Genomic DNA, 21,684 nt, shown 5'->3' with positions numbered 1-21,684 from the left:
ACATGTGGCTGTCCAATTTTCCTAGCACCATTTTTTGAAGAGACTATCTTTCCATTATGTGTAGTCTTGGTAGCCCTCTTTTTAACTCTGCTCCTCATGTAAATCAATCTTTTCTTCTGAACATTAACCCAAAGGATGAATTTTTAACGTTTTATTTCAATAAATTACAATACATGAAAACTTCAACAAATGTTTGCTTTGAATTGATTTTAAAAATACTTTAGGAAAGAAATATACTACACTGTGTGTGTGTATTAGTCATGCAGTCATGTCTGACTCTTTGTAAACCTATGGACTATAGCCTGCCAGGCTCCTCTGTCCATGGAATTCTCCAGGCAAGAATACTGGAGTGGGTAGCCATTCCCTTCTCCAAGGAATTGTCCTGACCCAGGGCTCAAACCCAGATCTCCTGCATTGCAGGCAGATTCTTTACTGTCTGAGCCACCAGGGAAGCCATAGCACACAAAAAGTATAAAAATCCAATGGTTCCTTGATTTACACTATGATAACTCCAAGTTCTTTTTTATTGGGGAAGGTCTTGATCCCTGTCTCCTATACAATGTCACGAACCTCCATCAATAGTTCTTCAGGCACTCTGTCTATCAGATCTAATCCCTTAAATCTATTTGTCACTTTGACTGTATAATCATATGGGATTTATGCAGGTGATACATGAATGGTCTAGTGATGTTCCCTACGTTCTTCAATTTAAGTCTGAATTTGGCAATAAGGAGTTCATTATCTGAGCCACAGTCAACTACTGGGCTTGTTTTTCCTGACTGTATAGAGCTTCTCCATCTTTGCCTGCAAAGAATATAATCAATCTGATTTCAGTATTGACGGTTTGGTGACGTCCATGTGTAGAGTATTCTCTTGTGTTGTTGGAAGAGGGTTTTTGCGTTCTCTTGGCAAAACTCTATTAGCCTTTGCCCTGCCTCATTCTGTACTCCAAGGCCAAATTTTCCCTTTACTCCACGTATTTCTTGACTTCCTACTTTTGCTTTCCAGTCCCCTATAATGAAAATGACACCTTTTTTGGATGTTAGTTCTAGAAGGTCTTGTAGGTCTTCATAGAACCATTCAACTTCAACTTCTTCAACATTACTAGTTGAGACATAGACTTGGATTACTGTGATATTGAGTGGTTTGCCTTGGAAATGAACAGAAATAATCCTGTCATTTGTGAGATTGCATCCAAGTACTGCATTTCAGACTCTTTTATTAACTATGATGGCTATTCCATTTCTTCTAAGGGATTCATGCCCACAGTAGTAGATATAATGGTTATCTGAGTTACATTCACCCATTCCAGTCCATTTCAGTTCACTGATTCCTAAAATGCCGATATTCACTCTTGCCAACTCCTGTTTGACCACTTCAAATTTGCCTTGACTCATGGAAAAAGAAATGCAAAAAAGTAAAATGTCTGTCTGAGGAGGCCTTAAAAACAGCTGTGAAAGAAGAAAAGTGAAAAACAAGGGAGAAAAGGAAAGATACACCCATTTGAATGCAGAGTTCCAAAGAATAGAAAGGAGAGATAAGAAAGCCTTCCTCAGTTATCAATGCAAATAAATACAGGAAAACAATAGAATGGGAAAGACTAGAGCTCTCTTCAAGAAAATTAGATATACCAAGGGAACATTTTATGCAAAGATGGGCTCGATAAAGCACAGAAATGGTATGGACCTAACAGAAGCAAAAGATACTAAGAGGTGGCAAGCATACAAAGAAGTCCAATTATTAGTAAATATTTGCTGTCCTTGTAAAAAAAAAAAAAAAGAAGAGGAAGAAGAAGAATACACAGAAGAACTATACAAAAAAGATCTTCACGACCCGTTTAATCACGATGGTATGATGACTCACCTAGAGCCAGACATCCTGGAATGTGAAGTCAAGTGGCCCTTAGGAAATATCACTATGAACAAAACTAGTGGGGGTGATGGAATTCCAGTTGAACTATTTGAAATGCTAAAAGATGATGCTGTGAAAGTGCTGCACTCAACATACCAGGAAATTTGGAAAACTCAACAGTGGCCACAGGGCTGGAAAAAGTCAGTTTTCATTCCAATCCCAAAGAAAGGCAATACCAAAGAATGCTCAAACTATCGCACAATTGCACTCATCTCACACACTAGTAAACTAATGCTCAAAATTCTCCAAGCTAGGCTTCAGCAATACATGAACTGTGAACTTCCAGATGTTCAAGCTGGATTTAGAAAACGCAGAGGATCAGAGATCAAATTGCCAACATCCGCTGGATCATCGAAAAAGCAAGAGAGTTCCAGAAAAACATCAACTTCTGCTTTATTGACAGTGCCAAAGCCTGTGACTGTGTGGATCACAATAAACTGTGGAAAATTCTTCAAAAGATGGGAACACCAAGCCGCATGACCTGCCTCTTGAGAAACCTGTATGAAGATCAGGGTGCAACAGTTAGAAGTGGACATGGAACAACAGATTGGTTCCAAATCAGGAAAGGAGTACATCAAGTCTGTATATTGTCACCCTTCTTATTTAACTTATATTCAGAATATATCCTGAGAAACGCTGCACTGGATGAAGCACAAGCTGGAATCAAGATTGCCGGGAGAAATATCAGTAACCTCAGATATGCAGATGACACCATGCTTATGGCAGAAAGTGCAGAAGAACTAAAGAGCTCTTGATGAAAGTGAAAGAGGAGAGTGAAAATGTTGGCTTAAAACTCAGCATTCAGAAAACTAAGGTCATGCCATCTGGCCCCATTAGATCAGATCAGATCAGTCCCTTAGTCGTGTCCGACTCTTTGCGACCCCATGAATCACAGCACGCCAGGCCTCCCTGTCCATCACCAACTCCCAGAGTTCACTCAGACTCATGTCCATCGATCAGTGATGCCATCCTGCCATCTCATCCTCTGTCGTTCCCTTCTCCTCCTGCCCCCAATCTCTCCAAGCATCAGAGTCTTTTCCAATGAGACAACTCTTCACATGAGGTCGCCAAAGTACTGGAGTTTCAGCTTTAGCATCATTCCTTCCAAAGAAATCCCAGGGCTGATCTCCTTCAGAATGGACTGGTTGGATCTCCTTGCAGTCCAAGGGACTCTCAAGAGTCTTCTCCAACACCACAGTTCAAAAGCATCAACCCTTCGGCGCTCAGCCTTCTTCACAGTCCAACTCTCACATCCATACATGACCACAGGAAAAACCATAGCCTTGACTAGACGAACCTTTGTTGGCAAAGCAATGTCTTTGCTTTTGAATATGCCCTCTAGGTTGGTCATAACTTTCCTTCCAAGGAGTAAGCGTCTTTTAATTTCATGGCTGCAGTCACCATCTTCAGTGATTTTGGAGCCCAGAAAAATAAAGTCTGACACTGTTTCCACTGTTTCCTCATCTATTTCCCATGAAGTAGTGGGACCGGATGCCATGATCTTCGTTTTCTGAATGTTGAGCTTTAAGCCAACTTTTTCACTCTCCACTTTCAAGAGGCTTTTTAGTTCTTCTTCACTTTCTGCCATAAGGGTGGTGTCATCTGCATATCTGAGGTTATTGATATTTCTCCCGGCAATCTTGATTCCAGCTTGTGTTTCTTCCAGTCCAGCATTTCTCATGATGTACTCTGCATAGAAGTTAAATAAACAGGGTGACAATATACAGCCTTGATGAACTCCTTTTCCTATTTGGAACCAGTCTGTTGTTCCATGTCCAGTTCTAACTGTTGCTTCCTGACCTGCATACAAATTTCTCAAGAGGCAGATCAGGTGGTCTGGTATTCCCTTCTCTTTCAGATTTTTCTACAGTTTATTGTGATCCACACAGTCAAAGGCTTTGGCATAGTCAATAAAGCAGAAATAGATGCTTTTCTGGAACTCTCTTCCTTTTTCCATGATCCAGTGGATGTTGGCAATTTGATCTCTGGTTCCTCTGCCTTTTCTAAAACCAGCTTGAACATCAGGAAGTTCATGATTTACATATTGCTGAAGCCTGGCTTGGAGAATTTTGAGCATTACTTTACTAGTGTGCGAGATGAGTGCAATTGTGCGGTAGTTTGAGCACTCTTTGGCATTGCCTTTCTTTGGGATTGGAATGAAAACTGACCTTTTCCAGTCCTGTGGCCACTGCTGAGTTTTCCAAATTTGCTGGCATATTGAGTGCAGCACTTTCACAGCATCAGCTTTCCGGATTTGAAATAGCTCAACTGGAATTCCATCACCTCCACTAGCTTTGTTTGTAGTGATGCTTTCTAAGGCCCACTTGACTTCACATTCCAGGATGTCTGGCTCTAGGCCAGTGATGACAACATCGTGTCTATCTGGGTCGTGAAGATCTTTTTTGTACAGTTCTGCTGTGTATTCTTGCCATCTCTTCTTAATATCTTCTGCTTCTTTTAGGTCCATATCATTTCTGTCCTTTATCGAGCCCATCTTTGCATGAAATGTTCCTTTGGTATCTATGATTTTCTTGAAGAGATCTCTAGTCTTTCCCATTCTGTTGTTTTCCTCTATGTCGTTCCATAGATCGCTGAAGAAGGCTTTCTTATCTCTTCTTGCTATTCTTTGGAACTCTGCATTCAGATGTTTATATCTTTCCTTTCTCCTTTGCTTTTCGCTTCTCTTCTATTCACAGCTATTTGTAAGGCCTCCCCAGACAGCCATTTTGCGTTTTTGTATTTCTTTTCCATGGGGTGGTCTTGATCCCTGTCTCCTGTACAATGTCACGCACCTCATTCCATAGTTCATTTGGCACTCTATCTATCAGATCTAGGCCCTTAAATCTATTTCTCACTTCCACTGTATAATCATAAGGGATTTGATTTAGGTCATACCTGAATGGTCTAGTGGTTTTCCCTACTTTCTTCAATTTCAGTCTGAATTTGGCAATAAGGAGTTCATGGTCTGAGCCACAGTCAGCTCCTGGTCTTGTTTTTGCTGACTGTATAGAGATTCTCCATCTTTGGCTGCAAAGAATATAATCAATCTGATTTCGGTGTTGACCATCTGGTGATGGTCACCAGGTATAGAGTCTTCTCTTGTGTTGTTGGAAGAGGGTGTTTGTTATGACCAGTGCATTTTCTTGGCAAAACTCTATTAGACTTTGCCCTGCTTCATTCTGTATTCCAAGGCCAAATTTGCCTGTTACTCCAGGTGTTTCTTGACTTCCTACTTTTGCATTCCAGTCCCCTGTAATCGAAAGGACATCTTTTTTGGGTATTAGTTCTAAAAGGTCTTGTAGGTCTTCATAGAACCGTTCAACTTTAGCTTCTTCATCGTGACTGGTTGGGGCATAGACTTGGATTACTGTGATATTGAATGGTTTGCCTTGGAAATGAACAGAGATCATTCTGTCATTTTTGAGATTGCATCCAAGTACTGCATTTCGGACTCTTTTGTTGACCATGATGGCTACTCCATTTCTTATGAGGGATCCTGCCCGCAGTAGTAGATATAATGGTCATCTGAGTTAAATTCACCCATTCCAGTCCATTTGAGTTCGCTGATTCCTAGAATGTCAACATTCACTCTTGCCATTTCTTGTTTGACCACTTCCAATTTGCCTTGATTCATGGACCTGACATTCCAGGTTCCTATGCAATATTGCTCTTTACAGCATCAGATCTTGCTTCTCTCATCAGTCACACCCACAGCTGGGTATTGTTTTTGCTTTGGCTCCATCCCTTCATTCTTTCTGGAGTTATTTCTCCACTGATCTCCAGTAGCATATTGGGCACCTACTCACCTGGGGAGTTTCTCTTTTGCCTTGTCATACTGTTCATGGGGTTCTCAAAGCAAGAATACTGAAGTGGTTTGCCACTGGTGTGGTTTGCCACTGGCTCCATCACCCCATGGCAAATAGATGGGGAAACAGTGGAAATAGTGACAGACTTTATAATGGGGAGCTCCAAAATCATTGCAGATGGTGACTGCAGCCATGAAGTTGAAAGACACTTCTTCCTTGGAAGAAAAGTTATGACCAACCTAGACAGTATATTAAAAAGCAGAGACAGTACTTTGCCAACAAAGGTCCATCTAGTCAAAGCTATGGTTTTTCTAGTAGTCATGTATGAATGTGAGAGTTGGACTATAAAGAAATCTGAGCACCAAAGAATTGATGCTTTTGAGCTGTGGTGTTGGAAAGACTCTTGAGAGTCCCTTGGAAAGGGACTGCAAGGAGATCCAACCAGTCCATCCTAAAGGAGATCAGTCCTGAATATTCATTTGAAGGACTGATGCTGAAGCTGAAACTCCAATACTTTGGCCACCTGATCAGAAGAACTGATTCATTTGAAAAGACCCTGATTTGGGGCAAGTTTGAAGGCAGGATGGGAAGGGGATGACGGAGGATGAGATGGCTGGATGGCATCACTGACTCAATGGATATGAGTTTGAGTAAACTCCGGGAGTTGGTGATAGACAAGGAGGCCTGCAGTCCATGGGGTTGCAAAGAATTGGACACAACTGACTGACTGAACTGAACTGAACTGACTAAACTCCAAATTCTGCTTCGCTGGAGGGCACCATGACATGACATTCTTTTGGTTTCCACAATTTTTTTTCCGTTTTTTCCATATCACCAAAAATATATGTGTGCAACTATGTCAATTTTAGGCATCTCAATACTTTTTTATGCTACAGTAAATAGAATTTAGCTTTATTATACAATCTTCCAGCTGATCAAAAGAATGTGCTTTGAGATTCTGAGTCTCCAATTTTGTCAGTTTCTTAGTTTCTGTTTTTTTCTTCTATAAAATAGAGGTATGATGATATCACCCCTTGTGCTATAACACCCCTTGTCTGAAGGAGTTCACACAGCAGGCCTGAGACTCTATCTTTGAGAAATCTAATTGCAGGATTGGCCCTTTGCTGGCATCTAGAAACTTGGGTTTTAGGAGGGTTCCCACTGTTCCCTGATAATAATGGCTCACTGTGACTAAACTGATTTAACTCAGATGACCATTATATCTACTACTGTGGGCAGGAATCACTCAGAACAAATGGAGTAGCCATCATGGTCAACAAAAGAGTCCGAAATGCAGTACTTGGATGCAATCTCAAAAACGACAGAATGATCTCTGTTCGTTTCCAAGGCAAACCATTCAATATCACAGTAATCCAAGTCTATGCCCCAACCAGTAATGCTGAAGAAGCTGAAGTTGAATGGTTCTATGAAGACCTACAAGACCTTTTAGAACTAACACCCTCTTCCAACAACACAAGAGAAGACTCTATACCTGGTGACCATCACCAGATGGTCAACACTGAAATCAGATTGATTATACTCTTTGCAGCCAAAGATGGAGAAGCTCTATACAGTCAGCAAAAACAAGACCAGGAGCTGACTGTGGCTCAGACCATGAACTCCTTATTGCCAAATTCAGACTGAAATTGAAGAAAGTAGGGAAAACCACTAGACCATTCAGGTATGACCTAAATCAAATCCCTTATGATTATACAGTGGAAGTGAGAAATAGATTTAAGGGCCTAGATCTGATAGATAGAGTGCCGAATGAACTATGGAATGAGGTGCGTGACATTGTACAGGAGACAGGGATCAAGACCACCCCATGGAAAAGAAATACAAAAACGCAAAATGGCTGTCTGGGGAGGCCTTACAAATAGCTGTGAATAGAAGAGAAGCAAAAAGCAAAGGAGAAAGGAAAGATATAAACATCTGAATGCAGAGTTCCAAAGAATAGCAAGAAGAGATAAGAAAGCCTTCTTCAGTGATCAGTGCAAAGAAATAGAGGAAAACAACAGAATGGGAAAGACTAGAGATCTCTTCAAGAAAATCATAGATACCAAAGGAACATTTCATGCAAAGATGGACTTGATAAAGGACAGAAATGGTATGGACCTAAAAGAAGCAGAAGATATTAAGAAGAGATGGCAAGAATACACAGAAGAACTGTACAAAAAAGATCTTCATGACCCAGATAATCATGGTGGTGTGATCACTGACCTAGAGCCAGACATCCTGGAATGTGAAGTCAAGTGGGCCTTAGGAAGCATCACTATGAACAAAGCTAGTGGAGGTGATAGAATTCCAGTTGAGCTATTTCAAATCCTGAAAGCTGATGCTGTGAAAGTGCTGCACTCAATATGCCAGCAAATTTGGAAAACTCAGCAGTGGCCACAGGACTGGAAAAGGTCAGTTTTCATTCCAATCCCAAAGAAAGGCAATGCCAAAGAATGCTCAAACTACCACACAATTGCGCTCATCTCACACGCTAGTAAAGTAATGCTCAAAATTCTCCAAGCCAGGCTTCAGCAATACGTGAACCGTGAACTTCCTGATGTTCAAGCTGGTTTTAGAAAAGGCAGAGGAACCAGAGATCAAATTGCCAACATCCACTGGATCATGGAAAAAGCTAAAGAGTTCCAGAAAAACATCTAATTCTACTTTATTGACTATGCCAAAGCCTTTGACTGTGTGGATCACAATAAACTGTAGAAAATTCTGAAAGAGATGGGAATAGCAGACCACCTGATCTGCCTCTTGAGAAATTTGTATGCAGGTCAGGAAGCAACAGTTAGAACTGGACATGGAACAACAGTCTGGTTCCAAATAGGAAAAGGAGTACGTCAAGGCTGTATATTGTAACCCTGTTTATTTAACTTCTATGCAGAGTACATCATGAGAAATGCTGGACTGGAAGAAACACAAGCTGGAATCAAGATTGCCGGGAGAAATATCAATAACCTCAGATATGCAGATGACACCACCCTTATGGCAGAAAGTGAAGAGGAACTAAAAAGCCTCTTGATGAAAGTGAAAGTGGAGAGTGAAAAAGTTGGCTTAAAGCTCAACATTCAGAAAACGAAGATCATGGCATCCGGTCCCACCACTTCATGGGAAATAGATGGGGAAACAGTGGAAACAGTGTCAGACTTTATTTTTCTGGGCTCCAAAATCACTGAAGATGGTGACTGCAGCCATGAAATTAAAAGACGCTTACTCCTTGGAAGGAAAGTTATGACCAACCTAGAGGGCATATTCAAAAGCAAAGACATTGCTTTGCCAACAAAGGTTCGTCTAGTCAAGGCTATGGTTTTTCCTGTGGTCATGTATGGATGTGAGAGTTGGACTGTGAAGAAGGCTGAGCACCGAAGAATTGATGCTTTTGAACTGTGGTATTGGAGAAAACTCTTGAGAGTCACTTGAACTGCAAGGAGATCCAACCAGTCCATTCTGAAGGAGATCAGCCCTGGGATTTCTTTGGAAGGAATGATGCTAAAGCTGAAACTCCAGTACTTTGGCCACCTCATGTGAAAAGTTGACTCATTGGAAAAGACTCTGATGCTGGAAGGGATTAGGGGCAGGAGGAGAAGGGGACGACAGAGGATGAGATGGCTGGATGGCATCACTGACTCGATGGATGTGAGTCTGAGTGAACTCTGGGAGTTGGTGATGGACAGGGAGGCCTGGCGTGCTGCGATTCATGGGGTCGCAAAGAGTCGGACATGACTGAGCGACTGATCTGATCTGATCTGATCTGTGACTAAACTGTTTATACAGACTGTTTTAGTCTCTGCTGAACCCATGTTTCCTTCTGGAGTTTGGAATTTTGGCAGGGATCAGGCAGAGGTGCCCATGTGACAGGTACCGAATAAAATCTTCAGGCACTGAGGCTTTCCCAAGCTTCCCTGTGTAGACAGCATTTCATGTGTATTGTCACAATTTAGTGCTAGGGTAATTGGTTACATCCTGTGTGAGTCTGCTGGGAGAGAACCACTGGGGGCTCATGCCTGCAGACTTCACTCGTACACCTTTCTCCTTTGCAAATTCTGCATTGTGTTCTTTCACTGCAATAATTCATCACCATGAGCATCACTCTGTGCTGAGTCCTGTGAGTCCTCCTAATACATCAAACCATGGGGTGATCTTGAGGACCCCGCACCAGAGGATTATCATGAGTTTTAAGTGAGCTCAGACACACTGAACAGTTAGCACTTTTCCAGACTAAGCAGGTACTCATCCTAGAGAAGAAGTCCTTTACCAAGCAGGTCTGGATTTGAGGAGGATTTCCATACTATCTTTGGCCTGAATGTGAGATTCCTCAGTGCTATCAGGGGAGTGGACATCACTCATGGAATGTCACTGTACACTTTGGAGATTCCCTCTCTGCTTTTAGTCATGTGTGAAGGTCATAGGAACATGACTCTAGGATTTACAGCTTCATTTTCAAGTTGTTTCTTCTTTAACTCAAACTTACTAGACACCTAGAACTATATTTACTACCATTTAAATTACAGTTGTATAGTATCACATGATGAAATGTAGGCAAATTAATTCAGCTGTGGGTTTCCTCTGTCTTATTTTACAACAAGAATAATATTAGTTCATTAATATTTTCTTTTTTTATATTCTCACTTGAATGCCATAGCAACCAGTGAGAAATTCACAGTTGGGAAGGAAATAGTAAGACATTTCTATTCTGGTTCTAAAAATGTTTGATCTAACATTCTCAGTTCTTGTTCAAGTATGAATATATGCAAATCCTCAAATGATTTTTCTACAACAATTGTCACCTGGTTTCTAAAAATGATCATGAAGTTTATTAAAATGTCAAGTGGACTCAACCAATGCATGACCAAATTATATTTCAAATGTATTTATGTTTTCATAAAATAATACTGAGAGATGGTGTATAGAGTCACTTACTTATTTGGCATAATTTCTTGGCCACTGAAAACCTTCTAGGCCCTTGACAAACCAGACGATAGCATCACAATTAAGATTCCAATGAGTGGACACAATATAACAGCTAATATGGTTACCCAGATTGGGCACTGTGCTTGAGACTATGAAGCAACTAAAATAGAGAAAAGTGATGGGCATCTGAAGAGGCAGGGGATGGGATCATATCAGTTAGCATTTTCTGTGCAACAATCTGTTCCCAAATGTAATGGCTTAAAGCAACAGCCATTTTATTTATATTCTGATTCTGTAGGTTGATACTGTAGGTCCAGCTCAGCTGTTTGTTTTTTCCTGCTTGTTTTGACTGGGCTTACTAGTGGACAGCTGCCGGTCAGTGAGACAGCTGTTTCCAGGGCTCATTGCCTGGGCTGATGAGTGACTGGGTTACATGATCTGTCACCCCCTAGCTAGATGGCCTGGCCTCATTCTCACACTGGCTGGTTCACAGCATGGAGGCACACCCCAGGGGGCAAGCACCTTCCAGTCTTGTGTCATAATTTCTGTTGTCCTTTTGTGGATTACATATCCTGGTCCAGAGTCAGTGCTGGAGAGACACACCTAAGGGTTGGACACTGGCAGGCATGAGACATCGGGGCCATTCCTGTAACAGTCTACTGCCACTGCATCCTTTACTTCTTTATGCTCTGTCTGAGATGTTCTCAAATATTTGAAATCAATTGACCTGTACTTATTAACCTAATTATAGTAAGGTACATAAAGAGTTTTTTAAAAATGTCATTATGTTTTCCAAGAGAGACAACGTGCCAAGGTATTTCTGAGCCCTTCCTATCTTTCTTTAGTTTTTCATTGTCACCTTATGTGAGTTTGCTAAATGAGTCTGAAGTAACAACCAGGATGGATGCAAAAATGGGTTTTGATAAACTCAGGGGAGTTAATGCTATGAAGACCTTGATCCCTGTCAAGAGACTATATGCTGTGCTGTGGTCTGAATGTGTCTCTCCAAAATCCATGGGTTGACATTCTAATCCAAACGTTGTTTAGTCATTAAGTTGTGACTTAATGAGTTGAGTCTTTTGTGACTCCATGGACTGTAGCCAGGCTCCTCTGTCCATGGGATTTTGCAGGCAGGAATACTGGAGTGGGTCGCCATTTCCTTCTCCAGGGGATCTTCCCAACTCAGGGGTCGAATGTCCATGTCCTGCATTTGCAGGTGAATTATTTACTGCTGAGCCATCCCCAAAGCCCCAGTGTGGTGGCAGTAGGAAGCGGGGCCTTTGGGAGATGATTGTTCCTTGAAGTTGGAACCTCACAAATGGTATTAGTGCCCTTATTAGAAGAGATCAATGCAAGCTCCTTTGTCCCTTCCAACATGTGAAGTTACAGCAAAAAGACAGCCAACCAGAAAGCAGGTTCTCACCAGGCAGTGAAGGAATGGAAGCATTAGAAAACTAGAAGGAAGTTGGAAACCCCTGCTGGCTGAGCAGGGATAAACAGTTAAAAGAAACAACAACAACAACAGAAGTTCCAAAGGAGGATGAAGGGAAGGGAGGGAGGGAGAGTGAAAAAGATGATGTTAACATCTGTGGAGCTCTGATCCTAGGTGTTCTTCACTAAATGTTCTGTTCTGGGTGATGTTAGTCTCTCAGCAAATATTTCTTGACCCCTACCATGTGGAGAAATATCAATAACCTCAGATATGCAGATGATACCACCCTTATGGCAGAAAGTGAGGAGGAACTGAAAAGTCTCTTGATGAAAGTGAAAGAGGAGAGTGAAAAAGTTGGCTTAAAGCTCAACATTCAGAAAACTAAGATCATGGCATCTGGTCCCATCACTTCATGGGAAATAGATGGGGGAACAGTGGAAACAGTGTCAGACTTTATTTTGGGGGGGCTCCAAGATCACTGCAGATGGTGATTGCAGCCATGAAATTAAAAGACGCTTACTCCTTGGAAGGAAAGTTATGACCAACCTAGATAGCATATTAAAAAGCAGAGATATAACTTTGCCAACAAAGGTCCATCTGGTCAAGGCTATGGTTTTTCCAGAGGTCACGTATGGATGTGAGAGTTGGACTGTGAAGAAACCTGAGCACCAAAGAATTGATGCTTTTGAACTGTGTTGTTGGAGAAGACTCTTGAAAGTCCCTTGGACTGCAAGGAGATCCAACCAGTCCATTCTAGAGGAGATCAGTCCTGGGTGTTCTTTGGAAGGAATGATGCTAAAACTGAAACTCCAGTACTTTGGCCACCTCATGCGAAGAGTTGGAAAAGACTCTGATGCTGGGAGGGATTGAGGGCAGGAGGAGAAGGGGACAGCAGAGGATGAGATGGGTGGATGGCATCACCAACTCGATGGATGTGAGTCTGAGTGAACTCCAGGAATTGGTGATAGACAGGGAGGCCTGGCGTGCTGCAATTCATGGGGTCGCAAAGAATTGGACACGACTGAGTGACTGAACTGAACTGAACTGACCATGTGCCAGACATTGGCCAACAGTAACGAGCAAGTGGACGGCATCCCTGCTCTTATGAATCTTATATTCTAGAAGGGAAGACAGATAATAGGCATGCCATTGTTCAACTGACAGCAAGTGAATAAGCGTGGAGAAAAATATGTACATGACTGTAGCAGTGTATGTGTATCCCACCTACTCAAGTCTGAGGGCTGGGATAAGGTTTCCCCCACAAAGTAACATTGAAGCCAATGCACCATGTTTTGTAATAGGTGCAACAGGGTCGCTGGGATTCCCCAAATGATTGTGATTGTCCTGTTCAATAAATTCAGAGAAGGAAAAACAGTCACCTGCGATCACAATGAATACTAAGTAGCATTCAAGCCCAGGGTACCTTACGTGTTTTCAATAAATGTAAAGCATAAAGTGATTATTTTACATATTTTCTACATGTATCTTTGTCATTTGTTGTTGTTTAGTGGCAAAGTCATGTCCAACTCTTTTGGAAAGCCATAGCCTGTAGTCCACCAGGCTCTGCTGTCCATGGGATTTCCCATGCAAGAATACTGGAGTGGGTTGCCCTTTCCTTCTTCAGGGATCTTCCCAACCCGGGGATTGAACCCGTGTCTCCCGTATTGGCAGGCAGGTTGTCACTGAGCCACCGGGGAAGCCATAGGAGCTTTTAAATAGGTAAACTGCATTGTTTCAAACAAGTAAAATACATTGTATAAAATTATAAATATACAGTATAAAGTAGATATTGTTCCCTGCTTCCTCCTGGCTCCCTTCTCTGCAGGTAATGTCAGTCAATCTCTGATATATTCGTCCAGAGGTATGTTTCATACTTGTAGCACTTAGCACTCACTTTGTGCCAGGTGCTTTTCAGACATTTGTTTTACAAGTATTTACTTGGTTAATCCTAATAAAATTTTATGTGGCAAATATAATTATTAACCCCATTCTTCATGTTTACACATATTTTTCCATACACGTGTTTTAGATTTTAAGTGCACATCAGACTTTGAGATGCTTCTCCCTGTGTGCTAGTCAGCTTTTGCTTTGGTAACACCACATAACAAATACAAGGTCTTAATGGCTCCATGACAAACATTTATTTCATACTCACAAGTCAGCTGTTGGTCTGACTCCAGCCTGGAGGTCAGATTTGTGTCTGCTTCATGCATCTCTCCTTCCAGAATCTTGGCTGAGGGAGTATCATCCACTAGAGAGATGTGCATGCCAAGTGGCAGAAGTGTAAGAGGGAAGTGGAAACACAATACCTTCAAAAACCTCCACCCTGGGGACTTCCCTGGTGGTCCGGTGGCTAAGACTTTGCCTTCCGGTGCAGGGGGTGCAGGTTTGATCCCACACGCCTTAGGGCCAAGAAAACAAAACAAAACGTAACAGAGAAGCAGTATTGTAACAAATCCAGTAAAGATAGTAAAAATCGTCCACATCAAAAAAATCTTAAAACATATCCATCCTGAACTGAAGGACTTTTTCTTCCTCCAAAATCCGTTAGTTAAGGTGAGTCACATGACCAAACTCAGCGAGTCAGGAAACCCTACTCCACATGGCAAGTATAAGGAAAAAGCAAATTTTTTGAATGAAGTTGCCTCATCTACCAAAGAAGGCAACGGCACCTCACTCCAGTAGTCTTGCCTGGAGAATCCCATGGACGGAGGAGCCTGGTAGGCTGCAGAGTTGGACACGACTGAGTGACTTCACTTTCACTTTTCACTTTCATGAATTGGAGAAGGAAATGGCAACCCAGTCCAGTGTTCTTGCCTGGAGAATCCCAGGGACGTGGGAGCCTGGTGGGCTGCCGTCTATGGGGTGGCACAGAGTCGGACACGACTGAAGTGACTTAGCAGCAGCAGCAGCCTCATCTACAGACTCTGAAAGTACAACTTGCATTGTCTGCAGCTAATAGTGGAAAAGCTGAAAAGACAGAATGATGAGTGAATTACTGATTTTCCTGTAGTCTTTTGGCTGGCAAGATAATAAACCACTCTCTTTTCTGTTTTCATTTCTCAGGTTTTTGCATCATGTTCGGAAAAAAAAAGAAAAAGATTGAAATATCGGGCCCATCCAACTTTGAACACAGGGTTCACACTGGGTTTGATCCACAGGAACAGAAATTTACTGGCCTCCCGCAGCAGTGGCACAGCCTGCTAGCAGACACCGCCAACAGGCCGAAGCCCATGGTGGACCCTTCCTGCATCACGCCCATCCAGCTGGCGCCCATGAAGGTATGGCCAGGACTTACTCTTTAAGTTGGCTTGAAAAGCGTGACCTCATTTGATGCAGGGTGAGCTCTCAAATGCCTAAATCATGTATTTGTTTTAAATATCCATATATTATCCACAGTTATTCTTCAGTGATTATAATGTTCACCACTTACTGTAAATTGCAGCACATGAAAAGCAACCTCAGCTTTCAGATGTGAGTCTTTTTTACTCATATTCATACAATGCAATCACAAAATAGGAAATTTTTATTTCTACTTTAAATGGTGTTTGTGTCAGTAACCTCTGAGTAGATATTATATTAGGCAGCCTTGTGTTGTTATGCATTTGCCCTCAGAATGTCTAAACTTTTATATAAAATTTAGTAAGAACAGGTTTTAACTATACTAAATGATTTTTATGTATGTATACACATATACATGCATATGCATATATATTTTGTATATAATAAAATATATTTATAAGTGTATACATACCTATAAATTATACATATTTAGTCTTCATAGTCTGAGAGAGATTTCAAATAAAAATGAATTATGTGATTCCTAAAATAAGATATAACTTACCTTAAACAAATAGCTAGTAGATTTTTTAAAGGACCATTCATCAGGATCATTGCATTAAAGTGGAAATCAGACTCACAACATTTCAGATAGGTCAAGAGACTACCAAAAACTCAGCCTTTGCAGTTTACTTCTGTACATCAGGATGTTAAGAATTCCCTGGGCCATCACATTGCCCAAAGGCTTCCTATGGGAATTAAACATCACTGAAGCTTATCATCTTGTTATCCAATAGGTCAAATTCTGTCCTCACTTCTTTTATCAGTAGGCATCTGAGCTATGTAAATACCTTATTCTGTATTAACATGCATATTAAATACACTGGGCTTAAATGATATGTAAAACAACAGTGGATGCATTTTTAAAGGGTGTAAAGAAGGAACCTAGCTGATAAATTACCAGAAATGCTTGTAAGAGATCACTTGCACTGAGTAACTTAGAATTGTGATTCTGTCATTTATTCATGGTCTTATTAGTCAATTTATTCTAGTACTGAACATGTGGGTCTGTCCTGCCCAAAGATTGATACAGAGTGTTTTAATCTTGCATCTTGTAAATTTTATGTTCTGATAAGATTTTGAAACTTTTCAGGCCAGCTGAAATGTAAAAAAGAGGTGGATATTCAAGAAGATAAATCTTTAGGGACAAAAAGGAACCTCTCATCTTAAACAGAAATTGATCGACATTTAATAGAAGCTGACCAGTTAACCCACTCTACTTGTTAATATTAGGCAGTATCCTGGACAGGGAGGCCTGGAGTGCTGCAGTCCATGGGGTCGCAAAGGGTCAGACACAACTGAGCAACTGAACTGAACTGAACTGATCCTTCTATTGAAGATGACTTTCTCTGGAATAAAAGATAAATGCCTCACTAATGACTAAATAATAGGCTGGAACTTATCTAAAAAGAAATCGAGATTGGAAAGAATTTGCTTCATCATTTCATTATTTTTTGCAATATTCCGAGTTTTTATAAAACCCAGAAAAGGAAGATGCAGTATGCCCCAAAAAGTTATCTGCTATTGATCATCATGGCAAAGGAGAATGTCCAAATGAAACAAGGGCTTTTTTCTTAACTTTAAGAAATTGCCATTTGATGAGGAGTATTCTGGAAGGGAGCTGCTTGTCAGGAAGTGTGGAACATGCTTTTTATGGGATGAGGTTAGAGTTACATCTGTTGCACCATGGTTTTTCACTTGTGCTAGTCCTAGCAGGTCCTGGCTGGCAATTAAGGAGGAAGCTCCCATCTCAGTGATAATCTATCATGCACAGTGGCTGTAGGACATAAGAGAATCTTCTAGCTCATTTCTTCCACCTCCTGGGTGAGCTGGCTACCTTTCTTCTCGGACAGAATTTATCAGCCCCACTGAGAATTGGAGCAAAGTTACCTCACTGAGCCCCCTGTTTCTCTTACTCATGTAATGAGCTTCCCAACTTTGATGCCAAATGTGTGAGAATCCAGTCTGTATGGGGGAATGTTTGTTATAGACATTTAAATACTAACAGAGAAATGACTGGAAAATACATCTCAGGTGTGAATCCAGTCCTAGATTTCTGCACATTTCAGGCACAGTAATGTCTGTGAAAAAAATAAATACAGACAAGGAATGACAAGAGTCAGTTCAGTTCAGTTCAGTCACTCAGTCATGTCTGACTCTTTGCAACCCCATGAACTGCAGCACGCCAGGCCTCCCTGTCCATCACCAACTCCCAGAGCTTGCTCAAACTCATGTTCATCAAGTCGGTGATGCCATCCAACCATCTCATCCTCTGTCGTCCCCTTCTCCTCCTGCCCTCAATCTTTCCCAGCATCAGGGTCTTTTCAAATGAGTCACTCTTCGCATCAGCTGGCAAAAGTATTGGAGTCTCAGCTTCAACATCAGTCCTTCCAATGAACACCCAGGACTGATCTCCTTTAGGATGGACTGGTTGGATCTCCTTGCAGTCCAAGGGACTCTTAAGAGTCTTCTCCAACATCACAGTTGAAAAGCATCAATTCTTCGGTGCTCAACTTTCTTTATAGTCCAACTCTCACATCCATACATGACCACTGGAAAAACCATAGCCTTGACTAGATGGACCTTGGTTGGTAAAGTAATGTCTCTGCTTTTTAATATGCTGTCTAGGTTGGTCATAACTTTCCTTCCAAGGAGCTAGCATCTTTTAATTTCATGGCTGCAATCACCATCTACAGTGATTTTGGAGCCCAAAAAATAAAATCAGCCACTGTTTCTACTTTTTCCCCATCTATTTGCTGTGAAGTGATGAGACCAGATGCCATGATCTTAGTTTTCTGAATGTTGAGCTTTAAGCCAACTTTTTTACTCTCCTCTTTCACTTTCATCAAGAGGCTCTTTAGTTCTTCACTTTCTGCCATAAGGGTGGTGTCATCCACATACCTGAGGTTATTGATATTTCTCCCAGCAATCTTGATTCCAGCTTGTGCTTCAGGCAGCCCAGTGTTTCTCATGATGTTCTCTGAATATAAGTTAAATAAGCAGGGTGACAATATACAGCCTTGATGTACTCCTTTTCCTATTTGGAACCAGTCTGTTGTTCCATGTCCACTTCTAACTGTTGCTTCCTGAACGGCATACAGGCTTTTCAAGAGGCAGGTCAGGTGGTCTGGTGTTCTCAACTCTTGAAGAATTTTCCACAGTTTGTTGTGATCCACACAGTCAAAGGCTTTGGCATAGTCAATAAAGCAGAAGTAGATGTTTTTCTGGAACTCTCTTGCCTTTTTGATGATCCAGTGAATGTTGGCAATTTGATCTCTGGTTCCTCTGCCTTTTCTAAAACCAGCTTGAACATCTGGAAGTCTAGGTTGAATTTTCCCCAGAAAGACCAGTTAATTAAATGTTTCCTAACTGAAAGACAGCAAGAAATCCATCCTTCATACTCTCACCAAAGCCCTTTAGATGGAGCTTCTCCTTCTCCAGACCCTGTGAGCGCGGCTGGTGCTGTCAGCACTTTTGTATCATAGTGAATCCACTGACTGTACAACTCCACAAATTAGGAAAATAAGAGGTCCAAGGGGCCAGAGTACGCCACAAAGTTTGGATGAACTAACTCTTTAGACAAGACTCCTCTGGGGAAATCTTGCAAATGACCTGAGAAGGGCCAGATATAAACTATGCAGAATATATTGCAAAAGTCAGAACATTCTTTGGAATAAGAAGCAATGAATGAATTGATAGAAAGTAATGAATAGGTAGAGCTGTACATGTTTAAAGCCCATTTTGGCAAAGTGTTGTTTTTTTTTTTTTTTTTAAGTAGAATTGACAGTTCTAATTTGGAGTCAAATTGTCCTTTGAAACAGACAAAGGAAAATGAGAAAAGAGATTGTGATATAAAAGCAGTAGTGGAAGAGGTATACAGTTCCTTAGGTGGTGGCAAAGTACTGTTTCTTCAGAACTGTAAACTTTAGGCTGGCTGGTTTTGAATGTAAGTTCACCATGGCAACCAACACTGTCTTCTCTGATTGGTTGTGTCAGCTGCTTCGGTCCAAACCTTATTTAAATCACATGTCAAAATCACTGGGACATACTCTTCTACGTAGATTCTTTCAGGTCAGTGTTTCTCAAGCTGCAGTCCAACAGAATCACCTGGAGGGCTTGATGAACACAGATTGCCAGGCCTATGCCCAGAGTTTCTGGTTGAGCAGGGCTGGGATGGAGCCTGGGAATTTGCAATTCTGAAGAGATTGCAGGTGGCACTGATGCTGCTGGTGTGGGGACATGCTTTGAGAACCTTGATTTAGATCAGTGCAAAGGAATTTGTCCACATAATGTAGCAGTGCAAGTTTACACTGGCCAACATTTCCAAAATCTCAGAAACCAAGAGCCAAAGTTAGTTTAGAATTGTGTCAAAAGTTAAACTTCAGGTACCCAAGCCAAAGGCATGTCAGCAAGGTGAGGGTTGGGTGGGGAGCACCCTGTAAAAGATAAAACTTTTGGAAAATAACTTTGAGAAACTCCTTTTTTATGTGACATCACTTTGTCTGCAAGAATGTCATAAGCAGTATTACCAAAATTCCTGCTGAATTAGACACTTTTATATAAAGGGCCTTCATGGTCTAGTGGTTAGGAATCTGCCTTGCTGCTGGCTCAGATGATAAAGAATCTGCCTGCACTTCAGGAGACCTGGGTTCAATCTGTAGGTCAGGAAGAGCCCCTGGAGAAGGAAATGGCAACCTACTCCATTATTCTTGCCTGGAAAATTCCATGGTCAGAGGAGCCTGGGGGGCTACAGTCCATGTGGTCGCTAAGAGTCAGACATGACTGAGCGACTAACACTTTCATATAAAGGGCCGGTTGAATGGTCATGTTTGTTCTTGCCTAGTGGTTCTCAAACTTGGACTTTCAGCTGAATCTCCTGGGGATTTTATTAAATCCAAAATTCCTGGCCCCACCCTAGAGATTCTGATTCATTCGTTCTGGGTGGCCCCCATGGTTTGCCTGTCTAGCAAGCTCTCAGATGCTGCTGATGCCACCGATGGGTGGAGGACACACTTTAAGAACCACTCTTTTACTCTATGGCCAGACAAACCATTTTAGTTGGTAAGTTCTCTTGTTAAGGATCAACACTAATCACTATAATAAAGTCTCCAAAATGTTCAAAAAAAAAAAAAAGAACCACTCTTTTAGGTGGACTGAAGCTTGAACTTAATAATCACCCTTTTTAATAGCCTAGAAATCATTTTAAAGTGCTAATACACACAGAGAGAATAATGTTAAAAAGCTTTTATATCACAACATTGTAAATCAACTATACTCCAATAAAAAAATAAAAAGAATGGCCATTTTATTTTGGGGGGGTACTGTTATTTTTTTTATTTTTTATTTTTTTAATATAAATTTATTTAAAAAGCATTTAAAAATAGGAAGAGGAGATCCAAGGAGTGAGCACATGGTGTGTAAGTCCAAGATCAGCCAGCTACAACTGGGTGGCGTTAGATACATCACCTGCCTGCTGCTTTAGACAGGAGTTTCCTTGTCTATAAAATGAGGGTGCTAGTATTTCCCTTGCAACGCTTCAATGGCCAGATCCCAACTGTCCAAGGAGCTTTGGTGTATGGAGAATACTTTCTACTATTTGTACTTAGTTTAACAATGTGATAAAATTATGGATCTATTAAGTAATATTTTAGAAAAATACCAGTACCTATTATTAAATTAGTAACATTAATCAAACTATGCATTTAAGTATTAAGTGTCACATGCTCCCAAATATTTCAAGAACATCACAGGTGAAATATTTTAAGTTTTCTTCGCTGGTTCAAACATTAACAGAGGAAAGTAAATGTATGCAAAGAAAAACAGTAAAGACACATCAAATATCATAATTGTCATAATGGCTATAAAATATGTTGTTTCACCAACACTTAACCTCTTACTAAAATATTAACACTTTTGTTATTACAAAAATATTAATAATTTGGTTTTTCTTCCTTTCTTCATTATTTCAATAGATATTTTATAATTTCTTGGCTCATGCTACAGTACTTATTTTTAAACCTTCTTAGGGTTACAAAGTCCCACCAAACCTGAAAGATACCATCTCGGGACTTCCCTGGCGATAAAGAATTTGCCTCAGAATGTATGTCCTCCTATTTACCCAGGGTTGTCAAAACTTGTTTGTTACCTCTGAGTCAGTTCTGAGATCTGTATCTTTAAAACCCCCAGGCTGCAGAAAATTTTACATTAATTTCACTCATTCATTCAACAGGTATTTACTGGAGCCTCACTCTGGGTGAGTGGGATGTCCTTAAGTGCTAGGTC

General features: G+C 41.0%; 1 protein-coding gene across 2 annotated transcripts in view; it reads left to right on the top strand.

Annotated features, from left to right (window-relative positions):
* Positions 1-21,684, top strand: part of PAK5 (p21 (RAC1) activated kinase 5) — a 429,499-nt gene that overhangs the window by 305,157 nt on the left and 102,658 nt on the right. For both annotated transcript variants that reach the window (XM_055543380.1, XM_055543381.1), the window contains one exon: positions 15,130-15,344. In XM_055543380.1, coding sequence (XP_055399355.1) covers positions 15,141-15,344 — 204 coding nt within the window. In that variant the 5' untranslated portion in view covers positions 15,130-15,140. The remainder of the gene's footprint in view (positions 1-15,129; positions 15,345-21,684) is intronic.

This window comes from Bubalus kerabau, chromosome 13, assembly GCF_029407905.1.
Source record: "Bubalus kerabau isolate K-KA32 ecotype Philippines breed swamp buffalo chromosome 13, PCC_UOA_SB_1v2, whole genome shotgun sequence".
Taxonomy (NCBI): domain Eukaryota; kingdom Metazoa; phylum Chordata; class Mammalia; order Artiodactyla; family Bovidae; genus Bubalus; species Bubalus kerabau.
This window is presented reverse-complemented; position numbering and strand designations above follow the sequence as displayed.